The sequence below is a fragment of the Pan troglodytes genome, chromosome 1 (genome assembly GCF_028858775.2).
Source record: "Pan troglodytes isolate AG18354 chromosome 1, NHGRI_mPanTro3-v2.0_pri, whole genome shotgun sequence".
In the NCBI taxonomy this organism is placed as follows: domain Eukaryota; kingdom Metazoa; phylum Chordata; class Mammalia; order Primates; family Hominidae; genus Pan; species Pan troglodytes.
Window position 1 is genome coordinate 38734215 of NC_072398.2, and position 21487 is coordinate 38755701.

Consider the following 21487-nt stretch of genomic DNA (forward strand, 5'->3'; position numbering starts at 1 on the left):
AGTTTTAAGATGCATTTGTTTGATTACTAATGAATTTAACATTTTTTCATATGTTTATTCATCATTTATGTTTCCTTTTCTACAAATTCCTCTTCATATCTTGTACCATTTTTCTATTGAGTGATTTTGTCTTTTTTATGAAATTTATTCCATATGCCAATCCTTTGTCAGTTTGCAAATTACTTCTCCACTAGTGACTTGCCTTTCCACTTTTCTATTGTGTCATTAGATAAAAAGTTTTTAATTTTAGCGTAGTTAAATTTATCAGTGTTTTCCTCTATAATTTGCACTTTTTGTGTCTTGTATAAAAAAATCTCTGTCTGTGCCAACATCAATATTCTATGTCATATTTTCTAAAAGTTTAATACTTTTGATTTTCATTTTAACTCCTTAATTCATCTTGAAAATTATTGTGAGATAAGTATATGTATACTTTCTAGTTTGACAAAAGTAGATCTTGTTTTTATTGCTTTTCAACTTAATTTCCATAATTATTAATCCATAATTAAAAGTCAAAAAACAATAGATACTGGTGTAAATGTGGTAAAAAGGGAACACTTTCACACTACTGGTAGAAGTGTAAATTAGTACAACCACTATAGAAAACAGTATAGGAATTCCTTAAGGAACTAAAAGTAGAACTACCATTTGATCCAGCAATCCCACTACTGGGTATCTACCCAAAGGAAAAGAAGTCATTATATGAAAAAGGCACATGCACTTGCATGTTTATAGCAGCCTAATTTGCAATTGCAAAGATATGGAACCAATCTAAGTGCCCATCAACCAATGAGTGGATAAAGATAATGTGGTATATATACACCATGGAATACTACTCAGTCATAAAGAGGAATGAAATAATGTCTTTTGCAGCAACTTGGTTGGAGCTGGAGGCCATTGTTCTAAGTGAAGTAACTCAGGAATGGAAAACCAAATATCCTATGTTCTCACTTATGAGTAGGAGGTAAGCTATGAAGACGCAAAGGCATAAGAATGTATAATGGACTTTGGGGCTTTGGAGGGAAAGGTTGTGGGGGTGAGGAATAAAAGACTACATATTGGCTACAGTATACATTGCTTGGGTGACAGGTACACTAAAATTTCATAAATCACCACTGAAGAATCTATCCATGTAACCAAAAACCACCTGTACCCCGAAAACTACTGAAAGAAAAAAAAATCTCTCCCTACAATAATAGACCTATCTATCTTTATGTTTATGATCACTTTTTGCTTTATATATTTTGAAGCAAATAAACTTAGAGTTTTAATATCTTCCTAATAAGAAACGAATTCTTTATTATTAAACAGCAGCCCTCTTTGTCACTAGTAATGCTCTTTGCTATTAATAAAACTGCACCAGTAGTTTGTCAGAGGGAGAGGGGGTTTAATATTTGCCTGGAATATCTTTTCATACCTTTTACTTTCAAATTATGTGTCCTTCTGTTTTAAGGATATCTAGCTAAGAAGAGCCTCTCTGTTTTGGTTTTTGTTTTCCTCTATTTCTCTTTCTTTTTTTCATCTAGTCTGACAATCTTCATCTTTTTTGAGAATCCACTTATGTTGATTGTAATGACTGACATTTAAACTTACTTCAACCATTTCTTTTATGCTTTCTCTTTGTCCCACTTTTCCATGTTTCATCTTTACTTTTAAGGATGAAATGTCTAACCAATGAAGCTCATCATATTTTAAAGGGAGAAAAAAAACTCATACTATCTTATTGATCCTGTTTTACAGAGGACAACTGCTATGGTTTGAATGTTTGTCCCTTCCAAACTGGTGCTGAAATTTAATCCCCAATGTGGCAATATTGTGAGGTACAGCCTTTAAGAGGCAATTGGATCATGAGAGCTCTGCCCTCATTAATGGATTAATTCATTCATCAGTTGTATTAGTCTGTTTACACACTGCTATAAAGAACTACCTGAGACTAGGTAAGTTATGAAGAAGAGGTTTAATTAACTCACACTTCCACAGACTTAACAGGAAGCATGACTGGAAGGCCTCAGGAAACTTACAATCATGCCAGAAGGCAAAGGGGAAGCAAACATATCTTACCATGGCAGAGCAGAAGAGAGAATGAGCAAAGTGGGGAGTGCTAGACTTTCAAACAACGAGATCTCATAAGAACTCTAACAGGAGAACAATAAGGGGGAAGTCTGCCCCCATGATTCAGTCACCTCCCACCAGGCTCCTCCTGCAAGACGTGGGGATTACAATTTGACATGAGATTTGGGTAGGGACACAGAGCCAAACCATGTCATGAATTAATGAGTTATCACGGGAGTGGGACTGGTGGCTTTATAAGAAGAGGAAAAGAGACCTGAGCTATCATGCTCACCACGTGATCTCCTGCACTGCCTCAGGATTGCCGCGATGTCAGCAAGAAGGCCCTCACCAGATGTGGTGACTTGGACTTCCCAGCCTCCATAACTGTATAAATTCCTTTTCTTCATAAATTACTAAATAAGTTCATTTTCTTTATAAAATTACTCAGTTTTATGACTTCCCAGCCTCCATAACTGTATAAATTCCTTTTCTTCATAAATTACTAAATAAGTTCATTTTCTTTATAAAATTACTCAGTTTTATGTATTCTCTTATAAGCAACAAAAATGCACTAAGACCATAAATGAAGATGCAGTGAAAACCTTTGCTCAGGTTAGAAAGCTAATCGAACCAAGGACCAAACATGAGTAATACAATGTCTAGCACTCTTCCACTACGCAATTAACTTAGTACAATCCTCAAAGTACATCATCTTCCCCTCACAGAGGTTAAGAAAAACAGGTATGAAGCTATTTATTTTACATACGGGAAAACTGAGACTTATGGTAATAAGTCATTTACACATGGATGGGAAAACTTTGTTACGAATTAAAATGTTAAATTTCCAGAAATTTTGAATTCTTGGGGAAAAAAAAAACTAAACAGAAATTTGTGGGAGTAAAGAAAACCATTAATGAGGGCTGAGGTAGATATATTTATTACTAGCTTAGGAACAAAAAAAATTATTATTAGGTCTGCTCACAAAGTTAAATGAAATTTTAAAATATACTCAGATCTGACAACATCTAATATTTTGGATTTTGCCAGTTCAGCAGCCACTTGAGTACAAAAAAAAAATCAGTATCATATTCAAGAGGAAGTTAATATGCTGTTGGGATTTCCTATCTTCCGGGGTGAGGAGCAAGCCCAGGAAACACCAATTTTCAGGAAAGAGTCAGAAACTGGCCCAAGTTAGGTGCGCATCTCTAACCACAGGACATCCTATTTCTGCATCTCACTTTCTGGTCTCAATCTCCAGAGGTTTCTGTTTCTCTTCTACTTCAGTTTTATCACCTGCGGGAACCTCTGAGAATCAAAACATTTTTCCTAGGTTGACTTCCAAATCAGGTTTTGGTTGTGTCTTGCTTTTATTCGGTAAATTTCCAAGCACAGACTTTTTTCCTCCATCAGGAATCTATAGCAAGCAAGAAGTATTTATCAGAGGCCTCTGGGAAATACCCTGGCCCCCAGGTGACAGAAAGATCCTCCTGGCAGTAAATCAGGTCCCTTGGTAGCTAGACCTGTGAAGAGGGTCTCAATCCTGCCTCACATAAAAGTAGTTTTCAAATAACCACTTTGAAGAATCTCTCATTCTCTAAGCCAGCCCAAGGCAAGAGCAAAATGCTACTGGACTTCCCATCTAAAACAGTGACAGCAGCATAAACTACTTGACTTTAAAATTATTCCCACTTCTTAAGTAAATCATCAACTTTCTTCTGAATTTGCAAGTGAACTCATCTAGATTCTCAACCACAGGCAACTTTTTGATCATTTGATTAGAAGTGATCTTAAAGACCACCACCACCCTCCATGGTTAGTTTTACACTACAACCTTTATATTCAATGCCTGAAAATAAGTTGGAGAAAGCAAGTGCAGGATATGAACTATGAACTTTTATCTTAAATGTTATATTGATTGTTAACAACTTTATCATTTTTTCCAGGCTACCAGTGCTAATATCCATGTCTTCCGATTCCTAGCTTGGACTCTTTCTTCACAAGAAGCAAAGGAAAAACACACTTAAAAGGTAACAACACATATAATCATACCTTTCTTGCCAGCAGTGTGGCCATTTGAGACACTACCATGTGGCCAAGGAGAAGCCACACCAGCCACTGCTTCCCCCATTCCATCCAGAAGCTCCACTCAAAGTCGGTCGCATCCTAAATAGGACAAAATAGCTTATCAGAGGGATTTCAGTACACGTCTGAGTCAGAACACAAACTCCAGTTAAAACTGGAAAGAAGGCCAGTGTGAGTCCAAACTCTGTAAAACAGGATTTACACACTTCTAGCCTTTCCCCACCCACCTGTACACTCCCCTCCAGCTTGCTATTAGTAATGGCAAAAACTGCAATTACTTTTGCACCAACCTAACAGAATGATTGCCATTGCCATTCCCCAAATGCACCTCGGACTTTCTACAACTCAGTGTCTTTGTTACAGCTGATCTCCCAGGGCCCTCTATAGTATAGATACTATTATTATTTCCATTTTGCAAAACATGAAACAGAGACTTAAGGAACTCAATTCATTTACCCAGGTTCACAGGGATAGTACAAGTAATGAATTGAGGCTATCCCAGTTTAGACAACTAGATATTTTCACTGAGAAATGTAAACTGGACACTAATAAAATGGCTTAAAGTCAGTCATTCTGAGTCTTGTTGCCATTTACAGACAGAATAATTTGTCAGAGAAATTAACTAATTTCATATAAATTTATAATGAAGGAATGAAAGGTACACTTCCCTTCCCCGCAGAAGCTCTGTGTCCATGTGGCATTCTGTGTCTGCATCAGTACCAGGTTCCACATCTATGAAGCTCCCCAGAAGGAGAAGGTAGAAACCTCTGACAAGAGTGGACATGTGGATGCTTAGGAACCAGCACCTCAAAGTCATGGCCTCAGAAGCCCCAGAAAGGACCACGGAGGCCAAGAGGAGCGTGGAGAGATGCATACTGTCATCAGTCACCCTGAAACAGGCAATGCAGGCTTGGCCAGTGAACAGCTCAGCACTACCAGGATGGAGGGGGATTTGAGGTCTCAGAATTTTCTAAGCAAAATGTGTGCCTGGAAAAGGACTCCTGCAATGACCACTGATATTGAACTCCTCACCAATCTCTGCAAGTGGAACTTGAAGCCTCTCTTAATTGGATTTGAAGAAAAGTGTGATTTTTTTTTGGTGTACCTAAGATTGTGGGGTAATGTCATACCAGTTGCACACAAATAAAACCCTTTTTTGCAGAAGGTAAGATACACATAAAATTGATCTTGATTCATAACAGACTATGAGCGCAAGGTAGCTAAGACTGGAGGCTTGGTTTGGGTCCAGAGCCCAGATCTACTCACACACTTGCTGTGATGACCTTGAACATGTTTCTTAACCTTTCTGTTCTGTTTCTTCATATGACAATAGTACTTACCTTACAGGGATTTTTGAGGCTTAAATAAGAGCATATGTACATTAAAAGTTTGTAACAGCACACAGTGCTATTAAACAGCAGTACCCGCTACTAACTGCGAGACCCATGTGCTTCCCATCCCTTGTAAACCACCAGCCAAGACTGTATCATGCTTTACTTTGTGCCACTCATTTTAAAAAAGTTTTCCCATTTCTTCAAATAAGGAAATACAATACTGCACATTCTCAAATTACACATGCTCCCCACACCCCAGATCCTGATACATGACCTGCTCATAAAGCCCCTGTCCCTTGCTGGAAATCATGTATGTCGTTGAATTGCTTCCATTTAGAGATGACTACACCAGAGTCTGGGACATGCCCACAAACACACAGCCAGGCAGCGCAGCAGAGAACTCAAAGCTTTAACCTGGCTCCTGATCCCTGATCCACAGCTTATTTCCCCATCTAGAGATTTCCAAATTAGCCAAGAGTCAATTAACTAAACAAATGTAAATAAGTTCAAAGGTCATGTGATGAGGCCATGCTAGTAAAATACCACTTTTATAACAGGGATACAGCTAAAAGACACCAAAAGCCAAGACACTTTTTTAATACAAACTCAAAAAGAAAAAAAAGAAAAAGAAAAACATTTGAGCTTTTTAAATACAACATTTTTGAACACTTAGAACTACATTTAGAATTCATGACCCCAAGCTTACCTATGCCTCGAAACTTCTCCAAGTTTAATTTTTTAGGGGGGAAAAAAGGATATAATACAACAAAACATATAAGACTTTCTGTTCCACCAGAAAGTCCAGGACTCCTGAAAACTCTGCTGGTAAAATCCCATCAACAAAAATTACACATGGCCTTTCACCGCTAATTATTACAGAAAACATTCATTTAAAGGAAATAAAAATGTCTCTCTCATGTCTATTCTTCCCTATTTAAAAAAGTTACCTAAGGGAAATGACCAAACAGAAAAGCTGGGACAAGGAATAGGTCAAGATGATGTTTAATGATTTGGGTAAGAAAAATATTGACTCACTGCTTCTTGAAGCAAAAGCTTTATAGACTCTGAGCTCAGTCACATATTTCAAGGCAAACATGAAAGCCTGAAATCAGGAACAACATCATGTTCTGTCCCTTCCCCCATTTTCTTTCTTGACTCCATGGTTATTAGTCAATTAGGAACCTCTTCTTTGGCACTCTAAGGGGGTCAGATACAAACTGGAGCTAAATCTCAGCCAGGCAGAACTAGACAGGCTTCTCCATGGAAGCAGGGAGGCTGTACTCCAAGGAGAAGTCACCCACATCCAACCTCAAGGTGGACACAAGCCACCTATGCATCTTGCTAAAATGCAGATTCTGATGCAGTCAATCAAGGGTGGGGCCTGGGATTCTATATTTCTAACAAGCTTCCAGGTGATGTGATACTACCAGCCTGGGGACCAATCTACATGACTGATTATGCCTTCCTACAGCTGAATGTTCATAAACTCACAGAATCCTTAACAGCTCAGCCCGCCCTGTACCATTCCCAGGCAGGGAGGGCACATACTCCGAAGCTGCTACCTAACACTCACCAACAGAGCAGTCATCCTCCTGTTCACCGTTCAAAGTTCTGGGCACCCAGACTTCGGAATTCACTGAACAAGTTAACAAATGTGGTTGTTTATTCTGAGGCTTGCATTCTGCTACCAGGCAATACTAAGGACTCTGAGAGACACGATTGTTCTGGGTTTCTTAAATAGCAACTCTAACGTCCTAGCAAAACACTTTTTCCTTTCTTAACAAAGGAAAGGGTCTGGGCCTAGTGTTTGTAACTGCCTCTTTTCCTACCCACAGCGGAGTTCTGCTCTAGGCACCATGAGGAGCTCAAAGTCTAAATAGGAAGACCCCCAGCACCAAGACCACCACACCCCACAATGAAGACACACCAAAAACCCACTGCAGAATGAGAGGGGTAACAGCGCTGCAACTCAACCTCATATGTCAGTGAAACTGACAGACCTGTCCTTTCTTCCCAGTCACTGATGAACATTCGAGTATGTGTTTTCTAATTACAACCTCATAACAATCTTTAAAGTAGCTCAATTTGTTTAATAGACCTTATCTTTTAGAGAGTTTTCAGTTCATGGAAGAATTAAGCACAATGTACAGAGAGTTCCCATAGACCCCTTAACCCCTCTCCATCAGCATCTCCCACCACAGTAATATATTTGTTCCAACTGGTGAACCTACATTGATACCCTAAAGTCCATAGTTTACATTTGGGTTCACTCTTGATGTTGCATATTCTATGGGTTTGGACAAATGTATAAAAACACATATCCACCATTGTCATATCATATGAAATAGTTTCACTGCCCTAAAAATCCTCTGTACTCTACCTCTTCATCCCTCCCACCCTGACCCTGCTCCCCTCAATCCCTGGCAAACAATGATCTTTCTACTGTCTCCATATTTTACTTTTTCCAGAATGTCATGTAGTTGAAATAAATAAGTTTTGGGGTTTTTTCTTTTTATTTCGTCAGTGATTTGAAGCTCTTTTTGAGACAGTCTCGCTCTGCTGCCCGGGCCGGAGTGCAATGGCACAACCTCGGCTCACTGCAATCTCTGCCTCCCAGGCTCAAGTGATTCTCGTGCCTCAGCCTCCCAAGTAGCTGGGACTACAGGTGCATACCACCACACACACCTGGCTAATTTTTGTAGTTTTAGTAGATATGGGGTTTCACCACATTGGCCAGGCTGGTCTCGAACTCCTGACCTCAAGAGATCCACCAGCCTCAGCCTCCCAAAGTGCTGGGATTACAGGCATAAGCCACTGTGCCTGGCCTGAAGCTCACTTTTTCTTTTTTCTTTTTTGAGTAGTTCTGTTTTTTAACTCCGTGTTACAAATGAGTTAACTGGAGGTCAGAGAAAGCAGATTATTTGTCCAAACCTAGTAAGGGGCAGAGCCGGGTTTCAAACCTAGGCCTGTCTGAAGCCAAGGAGGAAACCCTTTTCTGAGATGTTTCTACTCATGCTTGTCCCTGTACCTGGACTTTCTGCCCTTCCCACCCCTTTGCTCCACAACACTATTTGACTAGGCAATCGCCAACCTAGAGTGCACCTCATTTATGCCCCGTAACCACAAAGCCAGCCCAGTGGCATGCACAAAATACTCACTAAATGGTACAATTCAAATGTCAGCTCCAGAGTGAAGCTTTCCCATCCCTACCTCCCAGGTGGACCTCATTGCACTCCCTTCTCCGTCATCCACATCTCAATTCTAGAACTTTTATTATGGCATATTTATTATATCACTTTTATTCCTGTATTTTCTCTCTGGAGGGAAAAATGGATCTCTCTGGGAGCAAGAACCTTGACTTAAATCTGTCTCCTAGATGCCCAACTATTCAGTAAGCCTTTAAAATGGCGAGGAGCAGGAACGGAGCCAAAAAATCAGCCTATCTAGTACTTGTCACATTTCTCCCTCTGTTTAAACTTGGAAAAGTCACTTAACTATCTGGGATTGAATTTCCTTGTGTGTAAAATGAAGGGCTCCACTAGCACAATGTCTAAGATTCCTTTCAGAAAACGGGAAAGACAATTATTTTCTAGGCTAAAGGAAAGAAATACTAAGAAAGTGCTTGTCACCCACCCGTGCAGAAGGGGTCGTCCCCTCTTCTCACACCCCTATGTCACTAGGGAAGAAAGTTACAAGAAAAAATTCCTGGCAAATAAGGACTTGCCCTAGCAACTCACCACTGAGTAAATCTTTCCTCCTTCTAGCCTTGAATTCTCATCGCCCTTAAACCTTGCCAGATCACAACTCACTCTCAGCCTCTTAGCTGGAGTACTGTGTTGTTATCACAAGAGATGGCTAAAATTCTGGTTCTGTGCTTTCTCTTGCATTCCCCAGAAAACTGAGGACTATTCTCCAGCTGAAAACAACACAAACGCATAGCTAATAAGGCCTGGTCAATAGACTAAAATGTAAAGTACCAAGCCAAGTGCCAAGGCACTCACCGAGACGCCCTAAGTGAATGAGAAAAATTCACCCTGTAGCCACATCAGTTAGCTCAGTCCACTAGTTCTTCAACCCAGATCCCTGGTCCCACTGTTTTTGGAGTCTTTTTGGATTTTTTTTGTAATCAGTCCATGACCTGCTGAATAGTTCCACTGTTTATCTCCTAGTGAGATGGGTCAGGAGCACTGTTTTATTATGTCTATGGATGGTATTTGCAGATAGTTTGCTATCAGCTCAGAAGTTTATATCTACAAATGAAGCAGAGTCTAAGAAAGGCCATGGGTAAGCCTTAAAAATGATTTGAGGCCGGGTGCAGTAGCTCATGCCTGTAATCCCAGCACTTTGGAAAGCTAAGGTGGGTGGATAGCTTGAGGCCAGGAGCTCGAGACCAGCCTGGCCAACATGGTGAAACCCCGTCTCTACTAAAAACACAAATATTAGCTGGGAGTGCTGGCGCATACTTACAATCTCAGCTACTCGGGAGGCTGAGACATGAAAATCACTTGAACCTGGGAGGTGGAGGTTGCAGTGAACTGAGATCATGTCACTGCACGCCAACCTAGGTAACAGAGCAAGGCTGTCTCAAAAAAATAAAAGTAAAAAATTTTTTTAAATGACCCACTGCATAATCATTCAAATCTTTCAATAAATTTTATTAAGCATCTAGTATATGCTGCTTCATATACTCAATTACAGCATATCAATTAGGCTCTGTTATCCAGGAAAGTCTTGGAGTTACTGCAAAATCGTTCTCCTCCCCGTACTATATGCTAGACCTACTTCAATTCCGCAGACTGTTCTCTACTCACTTCTACCCATTTCGCCTTATTCCTTCCATTCCATGCTCCCTACACAGCACCAAAGTAATATTTTTAAGAGCATATTTGATCATGTTATTTCCCCCACTTAATATTCTTCATGTGCTCCCCTTAGCATTCCAGAGAAACTTCTCAGTGAGACTCATGCAGTTCTTCATAAAATGGCCCTGTCCCCCTGTCCACCCTTCCATCGTCGTACCTAACCTTCACTGCCCCCACCATCCCACATTACAACTGCATTGACCCCTCTGACCCCACAGCACCACATTCATGCAGCTGGGCCTCCCACACTTTGCTCCCTCTATTTGGAAAAACCATCACTGAAGCATCATGTGAATGAGGACATACCTTTCAGGTCTCAGCTCAGGCAAGCCTTCTCCCAGGAAGCCTTTACTAGTCCATCCATTCAGCCTGGACTCGGTGTCCCTTGCCTATGCTCCCACAATATGCCACTACGGTTACCTGTATCAAAGCAACTTATCCCATTGTGCTTTTTAAATTTTTATTTTATTTTATTTTTTGCGACAGAGTCTTGCTCTGTCGCCCAGGCTAGAGTGCAGTGGCACGATCTCGGCTCACTGCAACCTCCGCCTCCTGAGTTCAAGTGATTCTCCTGCTTCAGCTCCCAAGAAGTTGGAATTACAGGTGCACACTGCCATGCCCAACTAATTTTTGTATTTTTAGTAGAGACAGGGTTTCACCACGTTGGCCAGGCTAATCTTGAACTCCTGACTGCAAGTGATCCACCCTCCTCAGCCTCCCAAAGTGCTGGGATTATAGACGTGAGCCACCAAACCCAGTCCCCACTGTGCTTTAATTACAGGTTACTGAGCTGTCTCTCCACTAAACTGTGAGCTCCTTTCCGACAGGGTCTACATATATATTAAGCATTGTATTCTTCAATAAACAGAATATATTAGGTACTCAATAAAAATTTGAAAAATTTGAATGATTATACAATGAGTCAAACTATTTTTAGGAACCTGGTATCAGCACAGTCTACTGGGAAAGGGGTAGAAGAGATGCCAAAAGTGGAGAATCCGGTATCTGCCCTAGAATGCCTTTATAACCCCAGGTAGGGAGAAAACATAAGCTCACAGAATAGTTCCAGTGGATGATCTTCTCTGCAAATTATCCTGACCAACTCAAGGCCCACTCTCCGAAAAATCAATTACTGACTCTCAAGCCATGGCCAAAGTACAGTAGTATTACAATAGAGGACCCATTTCATATTTATAAGAAACACATAAACTAAAGTATGGAGAACACTTGGAATACAGCCAGGAATGTATGAAGTACTATGTCCTTGTTTGTTCAGTAAATATGTAAATAAACGAACAAACAACAAACTCGATTTTACTTTGATAGGCCCAGAAACACAACTCCAGGAGTTTTCAAGCTGCATATCCTGAAACAGTTAGAAGCATTCATAGTTAAAATATAAGAGTTCAGCTGTTCGAGATCCCAAACCCAGTCCAAAAGAAGGAAAGAAGAAAGTTCTAGAGACTGTGGACTGAAAAGAAGTGAGCCCATGGTTAACAAAAAGGAACTTCAGCATTCAGGAAAGCAACCATCTTAACCTTTTCCTAAGAAGAAAACATCTGCTTGTACAGCAGGTACTGCCGATTAACTCAACCATGACTATTTACTCCTCTCTAGCATGACTTCCTACACATTACAGGTTAGAAGGTTGAAAACTACATAACCCAGAATTCCCTGTAGCTGGCAGGTGTAAAAATGGCTGAGCTTCTCATGAACAAATGCAAACACTATGACTCTCAGAGTAAAGAAACAATGTATGGTCTGTGAGACTTCTGAAGAAAATGGTGGCAGAGACCCTTTGGCTGTTCTGCAGCAGCCATGCTGGAGATTCTGGGGTCCAGTCAGTTCAGAGATGCTGAAGCTGTCAGATGTGGCACCGGAGCCCTAGGTTCTCAAGCAAGGAGCTATGTGGCAGCAGATGTTGTGTACAGTGGCTCTTGGAACTGTTTCTGGTAGCTCACTTAGTGCCTGCTCCTACAGGTTTTTCTATTATTCTCAAATGTCTTTAAATCCCTGCAATAATTCTCTTTTTAAAATAACTGCAATAGATTCTGTTGTCTGCAATGGAACCATGACTAACATACTATGGAAGAAATGTCTCCTCTGATTGGAATCCAGCTCCAGCTTTATAACAAAAGCATTATGAAAACAGTTCACTTTGAAGAACACTAGTCTGAAATAAGTCTATTCAATGGAGGAAAATGAAATGGAAGAAAACACCAGCTAGGTCAACCCAATGAATGCTCAAGAACTAGGTAATGATGGCAGTGACTGTTTGTTAGAATACAGTCACAAATGCATTTATGTATTTCAAAACCAAAAGATATGTAATGTTCTCTATACAAAAAAAAAAAAGATAAATGTTTCAGGTGATGGATATCCCAATTACTTTTATTTAATCATTACACACTGTATAGAGGTATCAAAGTATCACATGTACTCCAAAAATTTATACAACTATTGTATATCAATTTTTAAAGAAAAACAAGGAAATGACCTACCTTACCAACCGGTTTATATTTTTCATTATTATACCTCTTTTTCCTTCAGAGAAAACAGTATAGAGCTGAAAATATTTACTATTTTCCTTATCCTCATATCTAGCAAGCTGTAAAAATAAAATACTACAGAAATACTATACATGTTTGTGTACCTATTTCCTAAATAGCATTATTTACTTATTGTTTACTTTGAGACCATATATAATTTCTAATTACACTGAGTAAGACTTATCCGAGATCAGGGAAAACCTTTATAAGGTTCTTGAAATCATAAATGTTTCCCTGCACATTCAAAGGCAGCAAACTGACCTTAACGGCCCGTAAGTCTCCAGACAAGAAACACAAAAGGAGACTAATTTTGTAAGAATTCTGCACAAAAGAGGCACTGCTCTCCGAATGAACTCAGGCTAATGATTCATTGAGCAATTATTGGAAGAGTTTTCTTTTTCCTTCAACAGCTGCTTTTCTATTTCTAAAAGAATTTGAACTAAATCATTTTACTGCTTACAATTTCCAGAGACAACACTCTCTCTCAATCAATACTTTCTTAAAGATAAAATGCTTCCACTAATAAAACCTTTTTTTCTGTAAATAACAAAGTCCCTACTGAAACATCTTCACCCTCCTGCATAGGTGAAGATGCTTGCAAGGGCAGGGATGCTGCCAACAGGACAGGCACAGGCTGCCCTGTTCTACTGTGTACCATTCCCAGCCTCTTCATTGCCCCTCGCCACAGAAGCCAGGCAAATTGGTCCAGTGTAAAATGGTAAAGGGGAGGTGTTTTGTGGGAGAAGAAAAGAGAAAGCCTCTTAAGAGGGTTTAATTACATCAAGAGGACCTAATTAACATGGGTAAGTTATTTTGCGTATCTTCAGCCCAACTGCCAACCTAAACTCAGTAACATCCTCTGGTCACAACTCTACCTACCGACCTGTTTCTCAGAAGTCACTTTGGATTATGCAGGAGAGCAAGACTGCAGAGTCTATTCGGTTTAACTTGAATAGATTCTGTCTCCCTGCTCTGTCTATGCCATATTCCCACCTTTCCTTTCCTCCTAAAGCCAGCAAAGAAGGAATCAAATGCTTAAAAAGAAACATTAAGTTTCAAGGTGAAGTTGAAGGCACAAAACTGTATTATTTTCCCCACATCTCTCAAATTGGAAAACCACTATTTTTTACACAGTATATGGAAAAAAGAGCTATAAACAATGAAAAAAGGTGATAAACAAATTGGAGATCATGAAAAAAATGTAATAGAATGAGATGACTAGAGAACAAATTACACAGAATCATGATTCCTCAGCTTCAAACTATGCTAATAAATCACACATACCATTAGTGTCACTTTCCCAGAATATCAAAAAGACAAAGTGAGTCACAATAACGTGGAAGGAAAAAAGATCCCCAGCCTGTTGGGGGCCACAGCCCCTAAAATGATCCTCACACTCAAAGAACTTACTTTATACTTAGGAAGTCTTCACATATGCAAGAAAACTGATTTGTACAGAACATCTCTGCAGTGGGCAGACATAGCAAACTGGAACTCCACATGGAGTCCCAAAATGTTGGAGGCCCCCAGGGCAGAAGGCCAATTAAAGAAAGTGTGATCTCAGAGAGAAAAATGGAGAACTAACATTTTTGCCATCTATCTAGGGGAAGAAGAAGGGAACCCTCCATAATCCCAGCTACCACCTTTCTACTGTACACACTGCCTGAAAGACCAGGGAAACAGGTGAGCAGAGCTATGTTGGAGTTCTCCCATACATCTTTACATCTGTCCCCTTTGCCCATTAGCTGCCCAAGCTGTCCAAGAGACACCTCCCCACCCAGAGCACCCCTGAACCCACCAGCCATCACAGGCAGCCCAGGGGCCTGGGAGACTGGGAATAGAGACAGAGAAGAACGAGACCAAGGCTCACCACATCCTCAGGGCACACTGCCCCATCCTTCCCCCACAGTCCATTGCTTCCACCATCTTTCTTCAGAAATCTATTTGTGTATTAATAAAATAACTCGTTTATGATGCCTAAGACTTACTTTAAAACACAAGCTACAACACAGAGACGTCTGCTTTCAGACAAGATATAGTACACACATTTATCCCTATCCCTCCACTAACGACAGCTAAAACCCTTGGATGTAACATATAAAACAAATGTAAGGGGATTGTGAATGGTGAAAAGAGCAGACTGGCTAGAGAGCTCAGGGCCTAAGGAACGACAATAAGCAAAACAAAATTAAGTATTAAGTAAATGTTGATATAAATATTAACATTTACATTAATGCATTATACTTAATATAACTTACTAGATGGGCTTAATAGCAAAAGTAGATTACATAAGAAAGAATTATTGAGCCAGGCGTGGTGGCTCATGCCTGTAATCCCAGAACTTTGGGAGGCCGAGGCAGGTGGATCACTTGAGGCCAGGAGTTCCAGACCAGCCTGGCCGATATGGCAAAACCCCCTATCTAGTAAAAATACAAAAAAAAAAAAAAAAAAAAAAAAAATTAGCTGTGCATGGTGGCACATGCCTGTAATCCCAGCTTCTTGGGAGGGTTAGAAGAATCATTTGAACCCGGGAGGCAGAGATTGCAGTGAGCCAAGATTGCGCCACTGTACTCCAGCCTGGATGACAGAGTGAGATTTTTTTTTTTTTTAATTATTGAACCTAAGGATAGGTCAATAAAAATCACCCAATCTGAACAAGAGAGAGAAAACTGACTGAAAAAATACAGCCTCAGAGACCCTTGATATAAGAACAAAAGATCTGACATTGGTGTCATTAAATTTTCCAGAAGGAAAGAAGAAAAAATATGAGGTTAAAAATATGTTCAAAGAAATAATGGCAAAAAAAAAAAAAGATCTCCAAATTTGGCAAAAAGCATAAACCTACAAATTCAAGAAGCTGAATAAACCCCAATCAAATTAAATACAGCAATTAAAAGACAGAGCTTGGCAGAATGGATTGCTAGAAAAAAGACCCAACTCTGGACTGTCCACAGGAATTCACTTTAAATATAATGAAATGGGGAGGTGGAAAGTTAAAAGATGAAAAAGGATATGGCATACATACATGAATCAAAAGAAAGTGGGAGTGGCTCTACCAATGGCAGATAAAGTAGACTTCAGAGAAAGAAAATCACCAGGGTCAAAAAGGGTCATTGCAGAATGATAAAAATATCTTCTCACCAATAAGATATAAGAATCCTAAATGTGTGTGTGTATATACACATACACATATACATATATATTTAAAAGCATTGTGGTTTTTCAGGGATTAGAGATGAAGAGGAGGAGGGTGAGTATGGCCATCAAAGAGGCAGCACAGAGTAGCTCTTCAAGGTTCTGTATCTTTGTCATGTTGGTGTTTACACGAATCTACACATGTGATAAAACCGCATATAACTATATACATATACACAAGTAAGTGCTTGCAAAACAGGTGAAATCTGATTAAAGTCTGTGGGTTGTACTAATGTCAAGTTCCTGGGTTTGAGTTCACTATGGAAGATTCCCCACTGGGGAGCTAACCATCAGGTCCTCCTGTTAGCAACAACAGACACCAGGAACTGCTGGGGGGTGGGAGGGAGGACTGGCAAGGGCTGAAAAACTAACTACTGGGTACTGTGCTCAGTACCTGGGTGACAAGATCATTCATACCCTCAACCTCAGCGTCACACAATATACCCAGGTAATAAACTTGCACATGTACCCCTGGAATCTAAAATTAAAAGGGATTAAAAAAAAAAAAAAAAAGATTCCCCACTGGGAAAGCTGGGTAGAGGTACACAAGGCCTCTCTGTACTACTGCTGCAACTTCCTGTAAATGTGTAATTGTTTCAAAATAAGATGATGCTAAAGATAACAAATCGTACTCCAAGTCCCATTATACAAAAAGGACTAAAACGAGTTTCCATGGTTAACCCAGGATGGGATTTAGAACTCAGCTAGCATGTCCTCTACTTCGCCCCCTAGTGGTAGCACCAAAGGCACCCGGTGAATAACAAGGTGTGGAATCTCAAGGTGATGACTCAACATCTCATTTGCATACCCATAGTACCCTGCACATAGTAAATTATTTAAAGCTTAAAAGAATATTTCTTTTGACTCAACATTTCTAACTATGTGAAGATTAAAGAATTCTTTTTGTGCAAACTGTAGGCAGTAATTCTTTTTGTGCGAACTGTAGGCACCATCGGCGTACTAGGAGTTGCGGTTACTACAACAAGTTGAAGTAATTTGTAGTATTCACTGGTTTCTCTTCAGATCGAATAAATCTTTCGCCTTTTACTAAAGATTTCCGTGGAGAGAAACAAATCAGTTATAAACTAATTTTTTGCAAGCCTTGCCCTGGCGAGGCAAATCATGTTTTATAAAAAAAGACTTCAAGAGAAAAACATTACGGTGCAGCTTTAGGTTTAAGTGGTTTATTGTTGCTGTTTGTTTAAGCATTGTGTAACAGAATTTTCAATGACAGTTAACTCTTGTTTTCTATGTCAAAGGTTTGAATACTTGCATGATGAAAGTCTGTGTAACTTTCCCTGGTGACATCTGACTTGCTAATTAGCAACATTAACATTGGAGACACAGAATGGCTTAGACAATTTGGAGACTCCCCCTTAAGTGATGGCCTTTAAGATCCTAAATTCAGCCACATAGTTGGGAGAATTTCTGGTTGCCTGTCTGCGAAAAAGCCCCAAATCCATCCTTCTCTAGATAATATTCTATTATCTATCTACCTAGTAAGAAATTCAATGCAAGGTGGTGATGCAAGCTCCTTAAAGGACTCCATCAATTCCACTGATCAGCTTGGTGTAAACTGGTTTCCACTGCTTGCCTAGTAAGTGTTTAATAAACGTACACAGCCAGATAGAATTTGACCTGAGCTTTGCTTTCATTAAACCTGGGAGCAAAATCATGATGGAATAACAAACCTTCATCCATCTCAAACTTTTCGGCAGCTATTGTCATCCCTGAAAGTGGCATCAGTCAGTTCCCCACACAAAGACACCCCACTTTACATCTTCTCCCACGTGCCCCTGTGATCTCGCTCTTACCTTGCTGCTGCTGCTTAATTTCTTTTTAACAAAGGCTTATCAACTGTCATGTCATGATTTTAAAAGGTAATAACCTTTTTAAGAATGCTGACAGGCACCACTTTTAGGAAATGTACTGAGAGAAGGAAATGTTTTCCCTCCTTCCCACTTCCCCATACCTCCCCCCAAATTTCAGATCCCGCCACTATTCAACCTGCCCTAGGCTGGAATAATCCTGTCCCCCTTTCTCTCTGAGTCTTGTTATGGCACTTATATAAGTCTGAATCATGTTACAGCACTTCCATGTTTGTGTGTAAATTAACTTTAATCCACCTCTAAGGACAGTTCTTAACATTGAAAGTATCCAAATGAGGAGTCCAGAAAGAGTGAGTTAGCATTTGAAGGATTCTAATCAGAAATCTACTCCCAGACATGACTACAATTCAAATAATTCCAACATGGTACCTAAAGCTGCACCTGAAAGTTTACTAGCATAAGGAATGTTAGAAATAAATATTTTAGTAATGAAAAGCATGGTGCTCAATATGTGATGGATTAAAATTTTTCTCAGGCTCTGATACCCTTGTAATAATGAAGCATGTATGTAAGAATCCCTTGAGGCCAGGTACAGTGGCTCACGCCTGTAATCCCAACACTTTGGGAGGCTGAGCCAGAAGGATCGCTTGAGCCCAGGAGTTAGAGGTTACAGTGAGCTATGATCATGCCACTGCACTCCAGCCTGGATGACAGAGCAAGACCCTGTCTTTAAAAAACAAATAAATAAATTAGTCTGGGTGTGGTGGCTCACACCTGTAATCCTAACAGTTTGGGGGGCCAAGACAGGAGGACTGCTTAAGGCCGGGAGTTTGAGACAAGCCTGGGCAACAAAGCAAGACCCTGTCTGTATAAAAATTTTAAAACTTAGCTGGATATGGTGGCACATGCTCACAGTCCCAGCTATTCTGGGGGCTATGGGAGCTGGCACCACTACACTCCAGCCTGGCCAAGAAAGAGACCCTATCTAAAAACAACAACAACAACAACAAAAAAAAAAAAACACCTCCCTTGAGCCCAGCACCCAAAGCACTGAAAGTCTAACACTCTCTTGGTCTGTGTCCTTTGCTTTAATAAGGCTCTATCCTCTAATCAGACTAGAAGGGTAACTGCTTCAGCCAGCAGAATAGAATTGCACCAGCCTCAGAAGGAACTTCCGTGCAAGATGCTTGTTGGAGTACCTAAAGACAGACAATAGAGGCTTCACAAGCTTTCAGGAACAAGTTCAATGATGGTTTTGTACTTCCCTACCTAATGAATGTTTGTACTTGTAGGAGAATTCAGTTAGACACCTTCACTGTTTAACATACCACTTGGTGGCAAGGTTGTGGGAGAGAAGACATTTAACTCCTGTTCACCTCCAAGTGACAGAAGTTACCAAGAGTAAAACCAAAGAACTTTATTTTTGTTAAACAACAAAATAGGCTTGGGTCAGTTCAAAACATAGTACTTCTATTCAAGACTCAGCTCCAATCCACCTATTCCAGAGAGTCTTCTCTGATCATTCCAAGGCTAGAAACTCTCCCAGCAATTTTTGGCTACACCGACTAGGGACAATCATACATGTGGAAACACTTTGTTAAATGGCATGCCAGGGCCAGCTTTCAGGCAGGACCCACGAGCAGGGCCAATTGTCCTGGCTGTGTACAGCTCTGGCCCTTGTTAAATACTTGACACATCAGCCATATTAAAGCTAGGGGTGTCCTCCTGGAATTCTCAAATAGAGTATAAACTTGTTGAGTAGAGAAATAATGCCTCTTAATTCCTTAACCCACAGCATTACCACAACCCAGATCAGAAAGCAGGCAGTAAGCACTGACTTGTAAGCTGACTGGTTTGTGACTGAGAAATTTCTCACCATTCTCAACAGTGGGAATGTCTTCATCTTTGCATCGAACTCCCTCAAACATTAGTAGACTCTTGATAATGTTTGCTGAATTGAGGTGAATATGCCCACTGGGGTTGGGGACTTCTTATAAAGGAACATTGATCTCTTGGCAACGTTTGCTTCGTTTCATGTGTGTAAACTCTGGTGAGTTTACAGAGGTTAGGCCTTAACTCATTTTCATTAATCCGCAGCCCCTCAAAGATTATTCCAGCATGTCTGTCATCTCTCTGCTTCCCTCCATCTGATGGGAGCAGATTAATAAGTGATTTGGCTGTGTGCGTGAATGTTCAGCCTGTCTTAACAGAAAACTGGATTTTACACAGTTTTTCCCCTTCCCAGAGAGGCTTTCTTAGCAGAGACAGATTCCTGTGTTCCATGCCAGCCCCTCCAGACAAAGAATGTGGGTTGAAGAGTCTCCAAAATGTCAGGGGCAAGAAACCCATGGATTAGGCCAGGCGGGGTGGCTCACACCTGTAATCCCAGCACTTTGGGAGGCCAAGGCAGGTGGATCACTTGAGGCCAGGAGTTTGAGGCCAGCCTAGCCAGCATGTTGAAAACCTGTCTCTACTAAAAATACAAAAAGTTAGCCAAGTATGGTGGCACATGCCTGTAGGCCCTGCTACTTGGGAGGCTGAGGCACGAGAATCGCTTGAACTTGGGAGGCAGAGGTTATAGTGAACCATGGTTGTGCCACTGCACTCTAACACAGGCAACAGAGTGAGACTCTGTCTCAAAAAAATAAATAAGAAAAAAAAGAAACCCATGATTGGTGATGGAAGGTCAGGTTTGCTTCCTTCTTGTGAACACAAAGAATGCCAGCTCTTTACCCATCAGTACATGACCTTTTGTCTAGTCTCATCCATGCTAGATTTTCTTCCTGACATGTAAATTTGCGGACAGGTAGGAAAAATGTAAGATGTTAGTGATTTCCTGGTGAGAACAGGAATAAGAATTGTAGCTCTCTGCCTTACGTAAAAATAGGATCTGCAGCCAGGTGTGGTGGTTCATGCCTGTAATCCCAGCACTTTGGGAGGCCAAGGCTGGTGGATCACGAGGTCAGGAGATCAAGACCATCCTAGCTAATGCGGTGAAACCCCGTCTCTACTAAAAATACAAAAACTTAGCTGGGCATGGTGGCACATGCCTGTAGTCCCAGCTACTCGGGAGGCTGAGGCAAGAGAATCGCTTGAACCCAGGAGGCGGAGGTTGCAGTGAGCCGAGATCACGTCACTGCACTCCAGCCTGGGTGAGAGAGTGAGACTCCGTCTCCAAAAAAAAAAAAAAAAAAAAAAAAAAAAAAAAAAAAAAAATAGCATCTGCAATGTGAATGGATAAACATCAAATTTGCTTATTAATTTTTAGCCACCAGGTACCCTGCTCTGTTCTCTCTCTCTTCTATCTAGTAGTTCATGGGAAATATTATTTGTTTCATTAAAAAGGTCCTTGAAGGCCAGATGCAGTGGCTCACACCTGTAATCCCAGCACTTTGAGAGGCCAAGATGGGTGGATCATGAGGTCAGGAGTTCAAGACCAGCCTGGCCAACATAGTGAAACTCCATCTCTACTAAAAATACAAAAATTAGCCAGGCATGGTGATGGGCACCTGTAATCCCAGGTACTTGGGAGGCTGAGGCAGGAGAATCACTTGAACCCAGGAGGCAGAGGTTGCAGTGAGCCA

General features: G+C 40.6%; 1 protein-coding gene and 1 non-coding gene across 7 annotated transcripts in view; one reads left to right on the forward strand and one right to left on the reverse strand.

Moving 5' to 3' along the window:
* HHAT (hedgehog acyltransferase) overlaps positions 1–21487 on the reverse strand; it is a 347324-nt gene that overhangs the window by 282668 nt on the left and 43169 nt on the right. For all 6 annotated transcript variants that reach the window (XR_010150711.1, XM_016938140.4, XM_001169263.6 and 3 more), the window contains one exon: positions 4102–4215. Coding sequence is in view for 5 of the 6 variants with exons in the window: in XM_016938140.4 (XP_016793629.3) it covers positions 4102–4215 (114 nt within the window). In the remaining variant the exon portion in view is untranslated. The remainder of the gene's footprint in view (positions 1–4101; positions 4216–21487) is intronic.
* On the forward strand, positions 17078–17192 carry LOC112206946 (U5 spliceosomal RNA). The gene has a single exon (XR_002941422.1). It is a non-coding gene; the product is annotated as a U5 spliceosomal RNA (small nuclear RNA).